This window comes from Myiozetetes cayanensis, unplaced genomic scaffold (assembly GCF_022539395.1).
Source record: "Myiozetetes cayanensis isolate MyiCay16 unplaced genomic scaffold, myiCay2020 scf3, whole genome shotgun sequence".
Classification (NCBI taxonomy): domain Eukaryota; kingdom Metazoa; phylum Chordata; class Aves; order Passeriformes; family Tyrannidae; genus Myiozetetes; species Myiozetetes cayanensis.
In genome coordinates, this window is record NW_026087521.1 from 9,490,363 (window position 1) to 9,508,815 (window position 18,453).

Below are 18,453 nucleotides of genomic sequence, written 5' to 3' on the forward strand. Positions count from 1 at the left end.
TTGTTTCCAAATGAAGGAGAAATAGCATTGGAATTTCTCTTAAATGTGAGAAAGGAAATCCAAATATTATTGCAAAAGCTTACTAAGTTTAGCTATACATTCTGGTGTGTTTAGTGTTTTAGTTCAGATCAGGAATGTCCACACTGGAGTAACACTGCAGAGTTATCTTGGTGCACACAAATTTTATTCCAGGTTAAAATTAACTGAAAGTTGTATTTCAAGAGCATGAGCAACATTCTTGAATGGGTCTCAGGCATGCTGTCTAAGGGACCCAGCTATAATGAAGTCCACGGTAAAATGTCTCAAGTGCATGTGGTTTGGGCATTTGGTCCTCAGTAAAACTGCTTTGCTCACCAGATTTGCTCATGATGTGCCACAGTATTTGCAAATACGAACATAGCTTCCATTTCAGTAATGTTACTCAGGACATTTTCTAAATCCACTGCTTTTCCTTGGGAAAATCCTGGCGTTACTGACATCAGTGAACATTTTGAAAGTGATGAAAAAAACCGGCAAGCAGTAAGGTTTCATAGCCTTTCTGCCCTCCATCCCTCTAATTTGTATTTCTTTGAAACAGCTATAATTTGAAAAAATTTATAGCAAAACATAGAAATATATATATAAATTTATATATATTTTTTGTAGCAGACACTTGTTTTTTGTAGAGCAGCAGGCCCATAATAAAAAAAGGAAAAAACACAAGTCCCTTAAAGTCTTTTCTTTCATTACTTCATTATTCCATTCCCTTGTCCATTCCTGAAGTTATCAATTTTTCATTGTGGTGCTGAAACTGGAGCTCATCTAATTCCCCAAAAGAATTTAAAATAGAAGCTGCAATTACAGTTGTACAGTTGCTCCCAGCGTGTCCATATTTATGGATGCCCCTTTACTCTGTGGTGAAGTGTTTGTTCTGGTGCAAGGAATTCTGGCTTGTTTAGTGCTAACACCCAAAGACCATGTGGAACATTTGGGTATGTGCTGTGATTTTCCTTGGGCTGTGTGTCTTCAGAGTGGCTTTATAATTGTTTATTTTAAACAACCTTTTTTATTTTAAGCAATAAAAGTGGACAGTTGTTGAAAGTATTTTATAGCTGCTTTGCATCTTTTGGAAACAGAGCTATGTGGAAAAAAACGGTACAGACAACAGAAAAATGATACGCTTGCTTTCAGCAACATCTTTGTGTTTCTCTGGTACCAGTTTCTTTTTGTTTGTTTGTTTGTTTTTCTCCCTCCTTTTACTTTGTTTAAAACATTTTTTAGAGTGAATGAAAATGGTTGGGTTTGCCTAGAGCACATGTGTAAGTTTACTTTAACCTTTTTAAAAAAATAAAAATAACTTCTTGAATTGCTCACTGGTAACTCATTTTTTTGTCTCTTTCTATAGGCTTCAAAGAATGCAGTGAAAGAATCCTATTATTTAAGTCTTTAAACAATGAAATTATTTGCAATAAGAGTTTTACTGGATTAATGGAATTTGGCTGAAAGGAACCTGTCATAGCATCCGTTTTTTCTTTGCTTAAGGCTAAAGCAGTGTTACATGAGTCTAAAAAATACTAAGTCTACCATACGTATGTGTCTTAAGCAATGGGAACTTAAATATATGGCTGATTAAGGAGTTAAGCTATCGAGTAGGCTGTGCATAGTCACAGAAGTGACTATCGAAGGACTAAGAGAAGGCTACACAAACCACCTGTAGCAGAAGGTGTGCAGACCAAGAAACACCTAAATAGCAATTTGAAAACACATAGCACAAATGACACTTGTGCTGTTTGCTAGTAACTGGAGCTTGAGAGTGTGTTTAGCATATGGCTAAAACAATGAACTAAATGGTATCTGTGTGACAGAAGGTGAGAACTATTGGAAGAAGGCATGAGCTTATACATCAGGAACTTTGTAATTGTGTGTAAAATAGAGCCGTAGTTTGGCTTCAAGCTACAAAACAAATAACCTCAGCACGTTGCAAATTGTTAGGCTTTCTGGCATGGTGTCATGAATAAAAAAACCCTTCTATGAGATATCCTTATTAAATTTTAGAACTGTGTAAAGCGATTATTATTTCCCTAGACGAGTAGTCACACAGCACTGTAAGAATCAGTTGTGACCAGTCTATGAGACCCTCTATCCTGGAGTGCCTGAAGGTGACATGACATCTAGGGAAATCAGAGAGGTGCTTGTCCCTAAGTGATTGTCCTGTGCTTTTGGGAGAGGCAAGCTTGAAAAGGAGCAGGTAGCATCTCGTTATGTCCATTACCGGACAGTTTTAGAAATAAATAATGGATTACCATTTAAATATCACCACATACAAAGCTGTTCATTGGCTTTTCTTTTGAAATTTGAAATACCTTGTTGTTTAGTCAGTTTTTCAAAATGGAGTAGTGGGACTTGGCTTCTGGCATTGCCATATCACTCTTATTGTGGAATCTGCTAAACCAAATCAATTTATAGCAGTGTAAACGTAGCACAAAGTAATGTAGTACCAGATACCCATTTTACTGCATAAAGTGAGGGCTGATTTGAATAGAAATGGAGAGATACAACTGCTGTGGGTGGTTTTACTTGATGCTTCACTCTGAATGTTAGGGGACTGGAGAGGTTAGAGGTTTGCAGGACTAAGATATTTCTGCTTCCACTCTCTTGCCCAAAAGTCTAGTGAACCCATGATAAGGACAGTGATTTTTTTCAAGGGTCTGCCATGATTTTCTTTATGATTTGGCAGGTCACTTGCAATTTGTTTAGCCTTTCAGGAAATACCAATTTGGAACATGTAGTGTTGACAAAAGGCCAATAAGCATAACAAAGAGGGTGGTTCCTTTCGCTTGTACAGATGACTGATAACAAATAAAAGGTCAACTTCACATTTCATAGGTCACTTACTTTTTTTTTGTGGGAACAAAATCAATCTGCCCACTTTCCCTCCTTGAGACCACTACCAGTGGACCGTGTGAATGATGACTCTCCTTGTGCTGACACGCTTTTTGGATTGGCATTTGAAAGGACATGGCAAAAGTCAAGAGTCAAAGGGATAAATGTACATTTGCTAGGGGATATATAATTTTAGCTGCATCAAGAGACAATTTCAAGGTATCCCATCAGAAGCGGAGAAGAGAGAATACTGCAATCTTATAATGACACTGAATAGCAACAGGTTTTACAGTTTGCTAGTCCAGAACAAGCTACTTGATTATTTTGTATCTAGAAATTGTCAAGAGTATAGTAACCAAGCTACCAATACCTTGCTTGTATAGGAAAGCCAACAGCCATCAGATACTTTTACAGTACATTTTGATGCACATTTTCAATATCTCATTGCTGTATACTATAAAGAGAGGGTGTGTATGGAGAAAACCTTTGTATTGTATTATTCAAGTTTATGTATGTGGACCTTTCTTCTCAACTAGCACTAAGTACTAAGGGTGCATATATCCAAATCTGGCATCCTCAGTAAAAATTTCATTACTTTTGTGCGTAACTCTATTACTCTGTTCTTCTTTGGCCTTCTCATTGCACATCATTGTTTTGCCTCCATTTTTTCATCAAGAACTGCTATTAGCTGTCTCAGTAAAGAATTTCTACAAAGTTGAAGAACATGACAATAGATCTGTATTTTGTGTGCAATAATGCTTCCCTCGATGTCTGATACTAGTGCTGGTTTTTGTACTGGAAATGATGAGAAGCTAGTGATGAGATTTTATCGTAAACAACAATTTAGAAATGTCTGATTTTGTTGTTGCAATGTGAAGGTAATTTATTCAGAGAAACAGGAGAGCTATAAAAGATTTATACACTATTAGGAATTTAATTTGAGTAGAAATGTCAACATTTTTCTCCCCAAATGCTCTTCTGTGAAAGTGCTATTCTCTTTACCTTTGAGGACATACAGTAGCCTACATAAATCAAAGTATTAAGTTAATGAAATATTAAACACAAAGTCTAAACTTTCATTAAAGTGGTCTGTTACCACTCTAAGACTGAAAGCTATCTCATCCTTCTTATCTAAAGTATCATCAGTTGTACTGCAGGCAACAGATCTCATGTAACATTGCACTCTATTCTAAATGAAAAGAGATTATGTTTCAGTGACAGGCTTAGAAAAGGGTATAAATGGATAAAATTTTGATCGTGCTACTTAGTTGCGTGCTAAGGGCCTTTTAAACATCAGTTGATCTCAGAGTGCTTTCCAGATAGCCTTCTGCAGTCGTGATTGCTAGTAGAAAAAAGGGCATGCTAATTCTGCAAATGGGGGCGCTGCTCTCTGTTTACCTTCTTCTATAGCCACACAGATCAGGATGGTTGTAGATGTGGTAGACTGTCTCATTCTGAAACTGTCACTTGAATTTAAAAGGGAGATTTTGTTGAGAGGCAGGCTGACAATTTAGTAAAGGAATGGGTTTTTTTGCAAAACAGCCATGGGGTATAGATGCTTTTGAAAGCTCCTGTACTATTTACCCCATGATACAATCATAAGGTGCAGATCAGAAAGCCCAGTTCAGGCACTGAACTTCCCCACAGAGTCAATGGTAAGAGACAAAAACTTCCAAAAAAGAAATTTAGAAAACCTACAGCAAGAATCTAAAGCAGATCACATAAATACACCTTAGATTGTTAACAATGTAATGGGGATTGGTACACAGATTCCTTAGACACTGAAAAATGTCTCAGCTTTTGTACTAGGAAAACATTGAGAGATGTCATCTGTTCCCCTAAGCACTGTGTAAAGTTACAGGATGGATATAGGCTTTATCTGTACAGTTAATCATGTAACAGAGCACTAAAGGTGCATCAAATGAACCACTCCTAATTCATGATATATTAACATACTTTGCACATAAAGGACCTGCCTCTTACTGCTGCTTAACTTTCAGACAACAAAATCAGTGAGGGGTTGGTTGCCTCTAGTACCTCCTGAAGCTGGGTTAGTACTCAAAGGGCCATTGTAAGCTCTCTCAAATAACCCAGTTAGGGTCAAGGTAAAATAAAAATAATCTGAATATTAGATTCAAGCATAAGTACATTTCAATTTGAGGCCTCACTCATGATTTCTATGCAATGTAACTATAATCTTTGACAAAATTTGCCTTAACGCTTAGTGCTTGGTTGCAGGCAGTTTTATTTGAATTACATATGCTGTATAAGATATCCAGGTACTACTAATTCATGAGAAAACCCTCTGTATTTATATATAAAAATTATATATATAGAAAATAGAGGATTACAACAGAAATATAAGACCTGTTTTATTTTGAAATAAGCAAATGGCACACAGCTTACCATACTGTGTGTTTTATTTTTACACACATGCAGTAGAACAGGCAAGAAAGAAAGAATTTTGATATAGAAACTGCTAGAGTAACATGTCAGATGTGGACAAAAGTAAAAAGAAAATTATGAAAAGTATGCTTATTGAGAAGATAGCTGTACAGATTATGACACTTTGTGAATGAGTGTCTGGCAAAGGTATGGATGGCTCTGCTATTTCAGAGCTATCTTTCTGGTGAAACAGTTGTACAAAAGTTTTTGCCTTCCCTTCTGTCTGGAGAATGTTACATATTCAGAGCTGTCGAGGCATTCAGTGTATCCTTGGAATCTGGTATGTTGTCACAGCAAAACTGTATTACAGTCATGGCAATGAAAATAAATGCAGTAACTGCACCTCGTTTAGAAGACTCCTTCATCTTGCTCTTCGTTTAAAAGATTCCTTCATCTTTCTCTAATGATATTGACAACTTTTGCACTAAGCAATTTGGAAACTGCCTCAGTAGCATTTTATAAATAAAATTAGAAAAAAAAAAACAAACTGAAATGCACTCATTCATAGAACATAGAATTAACTGGGTTGGAAGAGACCTCCAAGATCATCAAGTCCAACCCTTGATCCAGCCCCACTGTGATTACCAGATCATGGCACTCACTGCCACATCCAGCCTCATCTTAAAAACCTCCAGGGACGGTGAATCCACCACCTCTCTGGGCAGGCCATTCTAATGCTGATCACTCTCTCTGTAAAGAACTTCTTTCTAATATCCAACCTAAACCTCCCCTCACAGAGCTTAAGCCTGTGCCCTCTTGTCCTACTGCTGATTACCTGGGAGAAGAGACCGACCCCCACCTGGCTACAACCTCCTCTCAGGTAGTTGTAGAGAGTGATGAGGTCACCCCTGAGCCTTCTCTTCTCCACACTAAACAGCCTCCAGCTCCCTCAGCCTCTCCTCACAGGACTTGTGCTCAAGTCCCTTCACCAGCCTGGTTGCTCTTCTCTGGAAGAAGATTTAGCTAAATTAAGCAATTCGATCTTTTAGCTTCTGCTTTTGTAACACAAGAGCTGTCCCTTCATTCCCACTTTATGTCCCTGCCACATATTGCTCCTTTCTTACTGACACCCAGCTAGGCCTAAATAAATGCAGCATGACCTTTCAGAGCTGATGTTTTCTCTGCTTGCCAAGCTCTTTCTTATTTTCTTCTTCTTTCTGTTGCCTGATACTTCCTATCTGTGACTTTTAAATATTCTGTAGCTGCTTCTGATAACCCAGGTTGGAGCCAAGGCATCTCTTAACTTGTCACAGTGAAGATTGCTGCATAGGGAGATGCAGCCTGAGGTGGAGAGTGACTTCTATTTTTTTCATGATCAGATTCAAATTACTGTTTTTTCTATTTGTATACCTTTTCCTTCCTTCCTTCCTTCCTTCCTTCCTTCCTTCCTTCCTTTCTTCCTTCCACTTCTTCCCTTCCCCTTCCCCTTCCCCTTCCTTCCTATTTTTTAAAGGAAACCAGTACTTTTCTATATCAATATCAGTGAATCTCTAGGTGTTTTGCTAGACTGTTTCTAGTCCACTTCCTTCCATCGCTGTTCTGGATTAACACTTTTTAAATTAAATGCTATTTATTACTGTAACTTAAAATCCAGTGCTTTATAATGGGAAATGAAAACAGAGAACAAGGTGCTGGAAAAAAAAGGAATGCACCTTCATGATATATCTGTTTTGCATGACACAGAAGGGAATTACTTTAGCAATTGACTTTTTTTTCTTTGCTCTCTGTAATGACTGCTAGAGATACTGATTTAATCAACCAACCATGCAAGTGGTTGTGATTGTGAACCAGATTGTTGTGAAGCAAACAAATGTTTCACAGTAAATTGCCAAGGGATACCAGCTACCCTGCTCTGTTTTTGCTCAAATAGATTGTCTTTTAAGCAGCTGCCTCATAAAAAACCTTCGTTATGTATGGACCTTTAATCAAAATGTCACTAAATGCTGCATTCTGGGATGCTTCATTTGAAACACATCCAATGTTCTTATGTATTAAATTGTCGAGCGTCGACTCCAGCCACTATTATCCCTAGTAAGCAAAGATGGATGAGGGAGTGACAAAAAGCTTGTGTCAGAGCTGAGATCAGTTGTCCGTGTGTGATGTCTTGATCTATTTGTACAACCCTCTTGGGAACCATCAGGCAATTAAGTTCACCCATTTCAAACACAGCCCTTTCTGTACTCTGTGATTTGATAGGAGAACGGGCAATTCCTGGTAATGACTACTACATCAATTATCCTGCATTGTATTGATGCTTAATTAGAGAATGTGTTGAAACTGGGGAAGGGGACAAGTGGAAGAGGGGAGGGTTGGCTCCCAAGTAAATGTCAGAGACCTTTCCTTAATAGCCTGTCTTTTTAATGTGCATTGAATGCACTGACAAGCACTGTGGCCTCCTGACCTTCAAGCATTTACCCCAGCCTGAGAAAGGAGAGTGAAGCCTCTTTGAGAAGGAATTGTTTTAGAGCTGCATTACATTTAGTGTCATTCTTGTTCAGCTTTACTGTGAACTGACCCTTGTAGCCCCTTGGCCCCGTATACGCGGCTGGAAACCATTTCTGTGCCTGAGCTTTCTGAATCAAACACTTGCAGTCTCATCAAACAGCCTTTCAAAAGTGAAACCCAAACATCATGGGCACGTACTCTTATTTTTCTAAGGTTTATGTAAGTAATCTGTGAGCTATCTGTAGGAGTTCTTTAAAAGAAAAAGAATGAAGCCAAGACTTTTGTATCTCTACAATAATGACATTAAACACAATTCCTCAATCTCCCGTTTCTTCAGATTTAAGAAAATAGAAATATTATCTAGAAAAATACCATATATCATAAGTGGAGGATTACAACAGAAATATAAGACCTACATGGCTGTTTATGACTGATCTGGTGTGCAAAGCCTGACACTAGCCATTTGTAAAGATTAATTTTCTAAAGCGGGAGACATTGCAATATGGTTTTGGTTGCTGCTGATTCTTTACAGAGTAATTCAAAAATTGAATTTTTCTGGTAGTTTACAGTAGCACTTCTGTTACACAGCTGCTCTGTCTAACACCCTGGAGAAAGAGTCACGGTTTTAATTCATATAAGGTTCTCCTGCACCAGCTTGTGACCTCCTGTTCTCAACACAGCAAACTGCAGTGTGTGAGGGGGAAAGAGTGAGAACCTCTTCAATAGGAAGAAAAGAATGCACTGATTATTTCTCATATACTGTTATCCTTTTCAAACAGTTATTAATGCATCTGCATCCCAGGAACCACAACAAGCCAGCTGTGCCTTTAGCAAAAACTCTATGTAATTCAGTGCGACTTTGTGAAATGGAAAGAATTTAAAGACAGCATGGCTATGCTAATTTTGATGTTAATCTCTGTAGAAACTTAATATTCTGTGCCAGTCTTTTGCCTGTGCAATAATCTATGCTTTGCATCTTCTGTTGTGATATTTTACTTTTTGTTTTAAATGTCAGCACTGAATTTAGATAGTGCCTATCTTTCAAAATATGGAGTCAATTTAAATCTCTCCAGAAAATGTCTCTTCATTACTATAAATGCTATTACTACACATGCCACAGCAGTGGCACATTTGGGTGGTGACAGCTTTGCACACTGGAAGTCAAGCTTTGAAAGAAAGAATATATTTGCAAAAGAAACAGCTGATTAATTTGCATGTGCAGCTTTCAAGTAATATACTTTGAAGTACGTTATACAACAAAAATTTTTTTTAAGTATATAATAACTTTGAAATCTATAATAAATTAGAAGAGTAGCTTTACATTGATGGCATATAGTTGGAGTCAGGTGATTTTTTTTTCTTAGTCTGCATAGGTTTATCAGAAGGTAACAATTCTGATATCTGATATAATAGATGTTTTATTTATGAATCCTTGCCATTATTAAACAAGAGGGAAAATTCATTTGAAAGTAGGTTATAAAATTTGAAGCTTGGCAACAAACAGCACGTAGTTCTGTAAAAAACCCTTACACTTTTTTGCCAACTTTTGTTCCGTTTTTCAGTGCTTAAATGATCATAAAATATTCTGAATGTGAATTTCATATTAAATTACCATTATAAATAATATATCTTTTTAATAATAATAGTAATTTCATACAGAGTTATAAGAAAGATTCTCCCTATGCAATCAAGCCCTGTCTTCCACAAAGCACAGACATCTGCTTGTCTTTAAGCATCTCTCAATTTTTACATTTAACTTTTACCATTTAGGAAAGTGGCAAACCCAGAAAAGGTAGACTTGTGTGTCCAGGATCTGAGTGCATCCTCCCATTCTGCTGTGTACCTAAATTCTATGACTAGTGGCATTTGCATAGGGGGAATTACTCACCTGCTCATGTACTTCTGCTGCAGCAAAGCACAGGGTAGGTATTTCAATGGTTTGCTGGTGTCAGTGTCAGTCCCATCTGTTGGACTTCTGCTGTTACAACCAAAACCCACATCAGACAATCAGATAAAAATACAGAAGTGAGTAGGTCAGCTCCCTGATGATGCTGTGTTATTGCCTTAGTTGTACTTACCTAATACTTTCTATGAGCGGCAAAGTACTTTAAATCTCTTTTTTTCTCACTAAAACCCCCTAATCAGAAAAAACTAAATTAAAAACCATTTGATTTTTAATCCAGGTGCTGATTTATACCTTAATTCTGTGAAAGACAGTGAAAAACATTGATTAAAGAATGTATTCATGTGTTGCTAAACTCAAGGGAAGCTTTGCTGTTCACTTCCTCAGAAATGTAGGTGACAACAAAATGAGGTGAACACGCGGTTCTTTCTCTCAAAGCTTATCTTGGCATTCGTATAAGTGCATTCAGTGCTGTGTAACTTAAACCAGAACAGCAGATCAAACTAATTGCATGCTTTAAGGAGATAAATGCGTGTGTCTCACTGTGGTGCAATTTATTCATTCAGTATGAAGTACAGACAAGTCCAGTCCATATGTACAGCTTCTGCATTCTAGATGCATGGAAACAAGATACTGCAGTGGCAAGGGCACAAATTAGGTGGCTCAGATGAAATTCTCACTCAGTTGAATTGGTGCACATATGTGAATATGAGTAATGTTCCTGGTGTGTATGGAACCTCTTTTTTCCTTTAATCTCTTCTTTACTGGTATCCATATTGCAATTTCCTTATATTTTTTTTCTGAGGTTAAAATGTAATGCTTATTAGCGTGGGGAAGAAGTAATTTCAATATAAATTATGGTTAAAGTATAAGAGTGATATGTTAAACACAACTGATAAAATCGTTTTTTGCCTGAAATGCCTTAGCAAAATTGTGCTGTTAAGCACTTTGTAAAGTTTCATTACTGTGAGATTTATTTTTCAATCATTTTCTAAGACATACATTTTTACTCTCCAAAGGCATTATGCTATTAACAGATTTACCATATAATACAGAACCACCAAAAAATAGCTTTTATATCTTACTTTGCACAAGGACCAGCTTCTAATCCAGGTTCCATTGTTACAATACTGGAATAACTGCAGTGACATAAGTGAGATTCAGTTTCAGTCTCCTTTTTACCACGATGAGTGTATGATTTTACTGGAGTATCTGTGTTTTTACTCGAGAAATGAACTTACTCCATGTGTCATTACAGTGTCCAATTGAATTTGCTGAAGCAAAGAGAAGAGGAGGGGCATCTTACCTACTGTTTTAGGGGATCTCTGGTGGGTGCAAATACAGCCAAGTCTCTCCAGTGCCTGCTCCTCCATGAGATCTATACCCTAGACCGTTATGTTAGACCATTGCAATTGAAAACAAAATGATTGATTTTATCTAGTGCAGATTAGAAAAAAACTAGGGATTCTTCATTCTGAATTTAAATTTCTCAGTCACAAAAATGGCAACTAGATTTGGAAAGTTTGATTGCTTTTTCAATACTAAGCAATAAATGTTAGTAGATGTGTATCTGATTGTAAAAGCCTCTAATGAAACACATCTGAGCACTACTGGCAGTCATTTGAGCTGAAAATTTGTTATGTCTTCTCTATTGAACTGTTTTAGCAGTATAATGTTTGATAATTAAAACATAATCATTTTTAAGGACTCCTTTTTTCAGTGTGTAGTAATTTTGCAGCTGACTCTGACAGGCTTACATTAAAGATTGAGCTTAAATTATTAAATGATATTTTGTGCAACAGTAATTTCCATGAGAGGATATTTTTCATGTTATTTGCTAGGAAGCTTTAGACTCCAAAAGAACACTTTTGGCAAAGTATAGGGAAATATTTGAAAAGCATAAGCTGTAATTATGAACATGTGTGGCTAAACACCTGTCAGGCACTTGGCTCAACTGAACAAGCTTATAAAATAATATGACCGTGCTCCGATCCTGGCTTTTGAAAGTGGACATTTAAGGAATATAATATTTAATATATAAGGAATTACTTGGTCACTTCTGCTTAGAACCTGGATGCTTTGAAGAATACATGGCACACTATTAAAGTGGGAAATGCAGATACAGACAAAGAGTTGAAATACAGAGAGGTTATTTCAATGGGAGTGAGCAGCAGTGAGTGGGTCCAGCCTGTGGGTCAGAGGGTGCTGTTCCCAGATCCATCTGAAGCCTTCTGATGGAAGTATTTAGGGAAGGTTTTGTTGGAATGTGAGAGCAAAACAGCCATACAAGCTGTGCTTCAGGGCTTTAAAAGAGATGTTGGGGGGAAAAAGTTTGTTTGGCCTAGAAGTTCTGGGTAAGGACGGAGAAAGATTTCTGCTTTTCTGGGCACTGGGGCAAACACTGAACAGCTCATGCTGCCATTCACAGTTGACCATTTCCATCCTGAAACCTACCACTGGAACTCAGTGTTAAGAAGCAAACATTGTGTTAAGACATAGACAGAAATGGGTACATGATGGATCCGCCCTTCACTTGCCATGAGCCATTGACTTGCCACTGACTTGCCACTGCCTTTGTCATGGAAGTCAGTGGTGGAACTTAAATCTCCTGAGCTGCTGGCCAAATCAAAGGGCTGTTCCTTCTCCTTCTGTTTCTTTGAGTCCTGCATCTCTGGATTCCTAGTTCTATATTTACCTGTGCTACAGGGTGAGTCCTCAGAAGAGCAGTTGGTAGAGCAGTCATTAGTGAGTGTCCCTACAAGCTTGTTTTGTGAAGTCCAGGACGTATAGGAACCATGTTTATATGGGGAAGGAGTGTTTGGTAAAAGGAAAATTGCCTAACCATGTGAAATTAGAGTTTAAAACCCCCAAGTTTGAGCATTAAGATACCTACTACTAAAAATCAAGTGTATCCTGAAGAGATTTCTGTCTACATTGACATTTTCTGTCTAAAGAATGACAGATATGACAGAGAAATTATGTCTCGCTTCCCAAATGTTTCCATTTGAGAAATGTGAAATAACTATTCCAAGCAAAAATTGTATAGTTTGAAAACAGGAAAAAACAAGAGGGTCCATCTGACCTTGACTATTGAGGCTATCTTATACCTGGAAATTCCTTGCAAACTCCATGGCCAGCAGTTTATCACATTTGGTAAGATAAGACAGTCAAAGAGGGTGAAGAAACAAAGAACTATTTTTCTTCTTGCCAACAGAGGAAATATCTTTGCCTATCGAGCAGAAGATGCATTTTGTACTTCCCTATTTTCCTCACTCAGTGCAGTTAATGTCATGAATTAATCTTTGTTTTGCTTTTGTTACATGAAAGTTCTTCCAAATATTTATACAAAATTGTGTGATTTGTTTTTTAACATATAGCTGGAACTGCATATACATGCCTGTATCATTATTGTATCTCCAGCACTTGCAGCATATACCTCTTTTCATTTAAAATTCAGAATCCTTAATTTCCTTTCTAACTCTTATTTTATATAGTATTTACAGTATAGTTGTAAGCTGTCATTCCTTCACATAGTGCATTAGCAAATTTCCAAACTACAGAAAAAAGGAGAATTGGAGATTTGTGCAATATCCCAAGAATTTTCATAGCCATAGAAGTCATAGAATGAGGTGAGCATGAATCTGGATGGTGAAATTAAGTCTTCTCCACTCTATGGCATCAACTGGACTGTTACAAATACTGTAGTAAGATCTGGAAAATTCACAAAAGCTGATGTGGAGAACTTTGCCTTAATTTGTTTTTATGTCACATCTAAATTATATAACACTGTTTTATTCATTTTCTGGCTATAGAGACAGTGGAGATTCGAGAGCTTGATTTTATAATCATGGGGGTTTAGTGATATTTGCATCAGTCTCCCCATGTCCAACTCCTTTCTTTCCCTGTTTTAGAATCAGTGTGATTTTAGTGAATGACAACTTCTTCAGTATTTTACAAAACCTACTTTTATTACTCCTTCCAAAGTCTGGTTCTCTGTAAATCTATCCATCCATACCCATACCTGAAGTATGAGTACTGTCTTCTTATACGTCATCAAAATGTATAGTGCTATTAAAAATCACTAGTTGTGCAGTGGGAGGTGTAAATGCAGCAACAAAGGTAATTTCTATGTAGAAGGTTAGTAATTCCATTGTAAAATATATTCTTCTTTCACATGCCTTCTACAAATTGCAGTAACAATTTCTACTTGCCTTTTGGTGTTGCCTAAGAGAGACAAAGAATGGTTGGGAATCCTGCTGTTACAGTAATTTTGTAACCTTTCCCTCCTCCTTCACTGACAGCAAATCTTCTAAAAACATGTGAACCTGAAAGTGAAGGTTTTTCTGAGCAACAAAAAAGTGTAGTCAGGTTGAAAAAATATACTGTGGCATGCTCTCTGTTTCTGAGCCTAATCTCATTTATCTTAATTTTCCAAACACCAATTTTCAATTGAGTTAGGAGCAATTTGTTATGTATATTTTTTTCTTTTTGATAATCAAAGAAAATTGACCTTTTTTGAAAATACTTCTTTCTCTCACTACTTATATATCTTTCATTACTTCACTTGTTGCTATTTTTATATACAAGAATTATTCAGAAACTTGAGCACAATGTAATCTTCACTGAAGAGAACTGGATGTGCATCTCCAATATACCAAGTGACATCAATTGGCAGAGTTAAGGTCTACGCCTGCCTCTTTGTAAGACATTATCCAAGCAGAAGTCAGCTAATGGACCTTAAATTAGTGTGAGTGGTCTGCAAAGCTATGGCATATCATTACATGAATCTGCTTTCCTTGAAGTCAGCAGAAAAATATTGCATCAGTTTCAGCAGCAAAAAAAAAGGTCATAGCCAGGTTATTCTACATCTAGATTTCTTGTTCTCTTTTACCCCTGTAATTGAGCAGTGCTCTGTTCTCCTGGTATAGTTTGTATACAGGTTTAATATAAAAGTAGGTTTTTAATGAAATTAAAAGAAAGATTTCTTGGTGTAGCACATGCTATATAAAGTTCTGTTTGGGGTGTGACTAGGAGCGTACCTGTGAAAATCCTTTGACTTTAGGAAATATAACTGTCTTCCTGTAAAATAATGAAAAAATATTAAAAAGTAAGAAAAATGAAAAATAAATGCTTTCTATGCTGTCAAAATAGATGTTATGCTAGGCTGGCTAATAATGTGACGTGGATGGATGGCTCTGTAGTGTTTTGGCTATTTCTTCATCAATCTGATCACAACCCAGGTGACAGCAGCAAGGTTGTACCTTCTAATTCCCCAGTAAATGACCCGTGTCTGTCTGTCTTTAATCAGACGTTTTCCTTCATCATTCAGATCACTTGGAAGTTGCTGTGGGAAGGCACTTACACACTCCTTTTGTCCAGTCAGTGCTTCACACAGGGACAACCTGTGTGGGGGAGAAGGGGGTTAAAATCAATTGTCCTGTGGAATGTAATCACCTTTCAGCGGAACATCCATTGCAATGTTTGTGCTAAACTAATAGCGATAGGAGCAAACCAACCTTTTGTACAGGCTTTCTGCTGGTGCCCTTTGCAGAAAAAATGACTGTTGCTGCTTTAAGTCATGGGAGCTCACGTTTTCTGTGACAGCTTTCCAATTGTTAAATAAACTCTGACCATGAGCAGCTGTCAGACAAATATTGCAGGCTTCAGTTAAAAGGAGCACCAGCCAAGCATTTCAGTGCCTAAAGGCTCCTAGTTATTTCTTTTTAAAGACTCACAATTAAACAAACAAATGAACAAACAAATAAAAAAATACAATGAGATAATATGGTTCCTTAACTGAAAAAAACCCCAAACCCACAACTTTTATTTTATACATTCTATGTCATTTTCCTGTGAAAATTTTAGAACCTGAATGTGTCCATTTCTGAAAAACAGCCTATGAGGAACAAGAAATTTCTCAAACGTACACTTTTGTCTGGTGGCAAGGTAGGAAACTGAGAAGCAGAAATACTGATGATATTTTACTTTATAAATAATACTAATAATATTTAAATTCCTGTGGGAAGGCAAGAGGAACTATACTGAGCTTCCTCAGTGTTGTAAAATGTCATTTTATCATTTGTTCTTTTGATAGTAATCTAACACAACCCTTCTGAAGTTATTACTTTTTACCCTCTGAACCACTTGAAGTAGTTGAACATGTCCTTGCTCATTGCAGGGTGGAGTTGGACTAGATGACCTTTAAAGGTCCCTTCCAAGCCAAACTATTCTATGATTTCATAATTCTATGATGATGTTAGACTCTGATGTACAGGAAAGCAAAAAAAAGGCAGTTTTCACTACAGAAGGCCTAACAAGCTAAGATGAATGCGCTAGAAAATAATCTTTTAAGGTAAATATACAGTCAGTATTGGAAGAAGCCTTATTATTTACATTTTAGTTACAGATGGGGAGGGAAATTGTCATTAAGTTAGGGAGAAGGTGGACTTCCTATTCCAGTTTAGAAGCTGATATTGGCTGAGGATAGAGTGGATCAGCTCTGGAGATACCGTTTTCCATTGACTGAAGCAGAAGCCTGGCTCAATCACAAATTGAAACAAAACAAAATGAAACCCAAAATAAAACAAAGACTAGTCTCATGACTAACCCCAAAAGGCAAGGTGTGGGCTAACTGTGTGGAGACAGAAGTTCTAGACAATATATAAGAAGTATTTATTGAAAAATCAATATTTTTGCAAGTTAAAGGAAAAATGATCCATATTTGATTTACAAGTAATAGTACCAATAGGTAATTACTGTTTTTAAGGGTAACTTCTTCCAAAATTTCAAATTTAACTAGCTAGATAACTAACTAATTGTTTTCAAAATTCCGGTTTCCTTTAGGGACAGTGAGGAATATGTTCAGTAAAAATATAGAGCAGTGGAAAATGGAAAAAGTCAATTTAAAAATCAATCCTCCCTGATTTTTTTTCCTATTGACTCCTCTTAGAAATAACACCCACAAGTTTTATAACTGAAATGGATTGTTAAAAAAAAAAAAATCTCAGTGTGTTCAATTATTTATTTTATGCTTTTGAAAACACTTCTGGGTAATGGGTTTCACTTTTTCACCTTTCATATACCTCATTCTTTCACACAGAAAAATAGAAACCATTCAAAAAAGGAAGACTATAGCGTTTTCTTGGTTTTACTCTTTTGCTCATGCTTGTGCTTGTGAGTCAATAGTCTTCTCACAGATGCACATGATGGGCTTAAAACCATGGTAAACATAATGCACCATGATTTTAAACAAACTGATTTCTATACTGAACTAAATGTTTATATGATAGAGGGCTTTGTGCAGACTTGAACCAGGAAATAAATTTATTTTATCTCAGCTTTTGGAAAGCATAGTATAGATGGGAAGGTTTGTGAGTACTAAAACAATGATGAAGTCAACTGCTGTAGTCAATGAAAATATAGTTTTCATGTGTGAAGGAAGCATGAGGAAGGATCCTTCATTAAAAGTAGTCAGCTGGCAACTCTGTAAGAGAGATTGTACTCTTTAAAGATATTGGCATTGGATTAACGGAAAATGTATTAATGGCCATGGAAAGACAGAGTAGAATCAGTCTTCTATCTTCTTTCTTAGTTTTCCAATTTTTCCATGTTGCAGCAAAAATGGAATCTCTCTTTTTCCTGTCTTTATTAATGAATAATCTAAGCAGATTATCCCTTGGGTATTAGATTAAGGCTAGGAAATGGCTAGGATAAATAATTTGTTTTGATAAATTTGTGCCAGAAAGCTGGCATAATGACAGGGATGATGTGAGAGATGAGTTGGAGATGAAACTTTCTGGCTAGGCAAGCTACACAACCTTCTTCTGAACACAGACCTTACTGAAATAAACTGGTACCATGGCTCCTTCCCTGCTACAGAACATGGCATGACACAGAAACTGTGTTGGATCCAGTGCATTTCCAGAGAGTTGGGTTTGCTGGGCACAGGGAGTAGAGAATGTACAGCAGCAAATTACCTGTTCTCTGGTGACAGCAGCCAGGAGCAGATGTGCCTTCCCAAAATAACTCATGCCCACAGCTGCCTGTCTCGCTGTTGCTTCCCTGAAGTGTCTGGAGAGGGGCTACAGGCCAGAAAGTTTAGTCAGGTTTGTAAACCTACTCCCAATTGCTCTTTTTCTCTGCTTGTGCTGTCTGTTGGGAGAGGGACCTTGAGGCCCTCAGGAGAGGCATTGCTGGGAGTGAGCTGCAGGTCAGGCTGGTTGTCCTGTCCTACCAGCTCTGTTGAGGAGATCTTTGCTGCAGCTTGGCTACATAGATACGATAGCACGCTTGGTTTCCAGCTGACTTAGCGTGGTGGCCACTGCAGAAAACTGTATCAGAAGATTGAGGTCATCAAGACTGGGTAGAGGATCTATTGGAAACAACCCTCAAACACAAATATTTATGTTCTGTATTCAATTTGATCAATGTATTCTGATTTTTTCCCCTTTCCTTTTGCTATATAATTGCATGTGATTTCCACTTGCCAGTGGTCTGATTGGATGTCTCTCCTTTCTTTTTGGTTTCTTTTAGGATAAAATCATGGGTAGATAAAATGCAAGAAGATCTTGTAACACTGGCACGAACTGCAAGCGGAGTGGAAAAGCTTGCTGAGGTAAGAAGACACACCTCAGACTGCAGTAACTAAAAAGTGAAGTGAATGGCGTGAATCATGTGGGCATTATGATCATTTCATCCCAACACAGTAAAATGATTTTGGGAAATTAAACTCTGCAGTGCTTACTGAGAGAGAAATGAATAATAGACATCCATCTATTCAGTCTCAGTGTTGCAGCACT

At 37.2% G+C, this 18,453-nt stretch overlaps 1 protein-coding gene across 5 annotated transcripts in view; it reads left to right on the forward strand.

Moving 5' to 3' along the window:
• Positions 1 to 18,453, forward strand: part of CACNA2D1 (calcium voltage-gated channel auxiliary subunit alpha2delta 1) — an 843,568-nt gene that overhangs the window by 31,124 nt on the left and 793,991 nt on the right. For all 5 annotated transcript variants that reach the window (XR_007630104.1, XM_050325466.1, XM_050325463.1 and 2 more), the window contains exon 2: positions 18,188 to 18,269. Coding sequence is in view for 4 of the 5 variants with exons in the window: in XM_050325466.1 (XP_050181423.1) it covers positions 18,188 to 18,269 (82 nt within the window). In the remaining variant the exon portion in view is untranslated. The remainder of the gene's footprint in view (positions 1 to 18,187; positions 18,270 to 18,453) is intronic.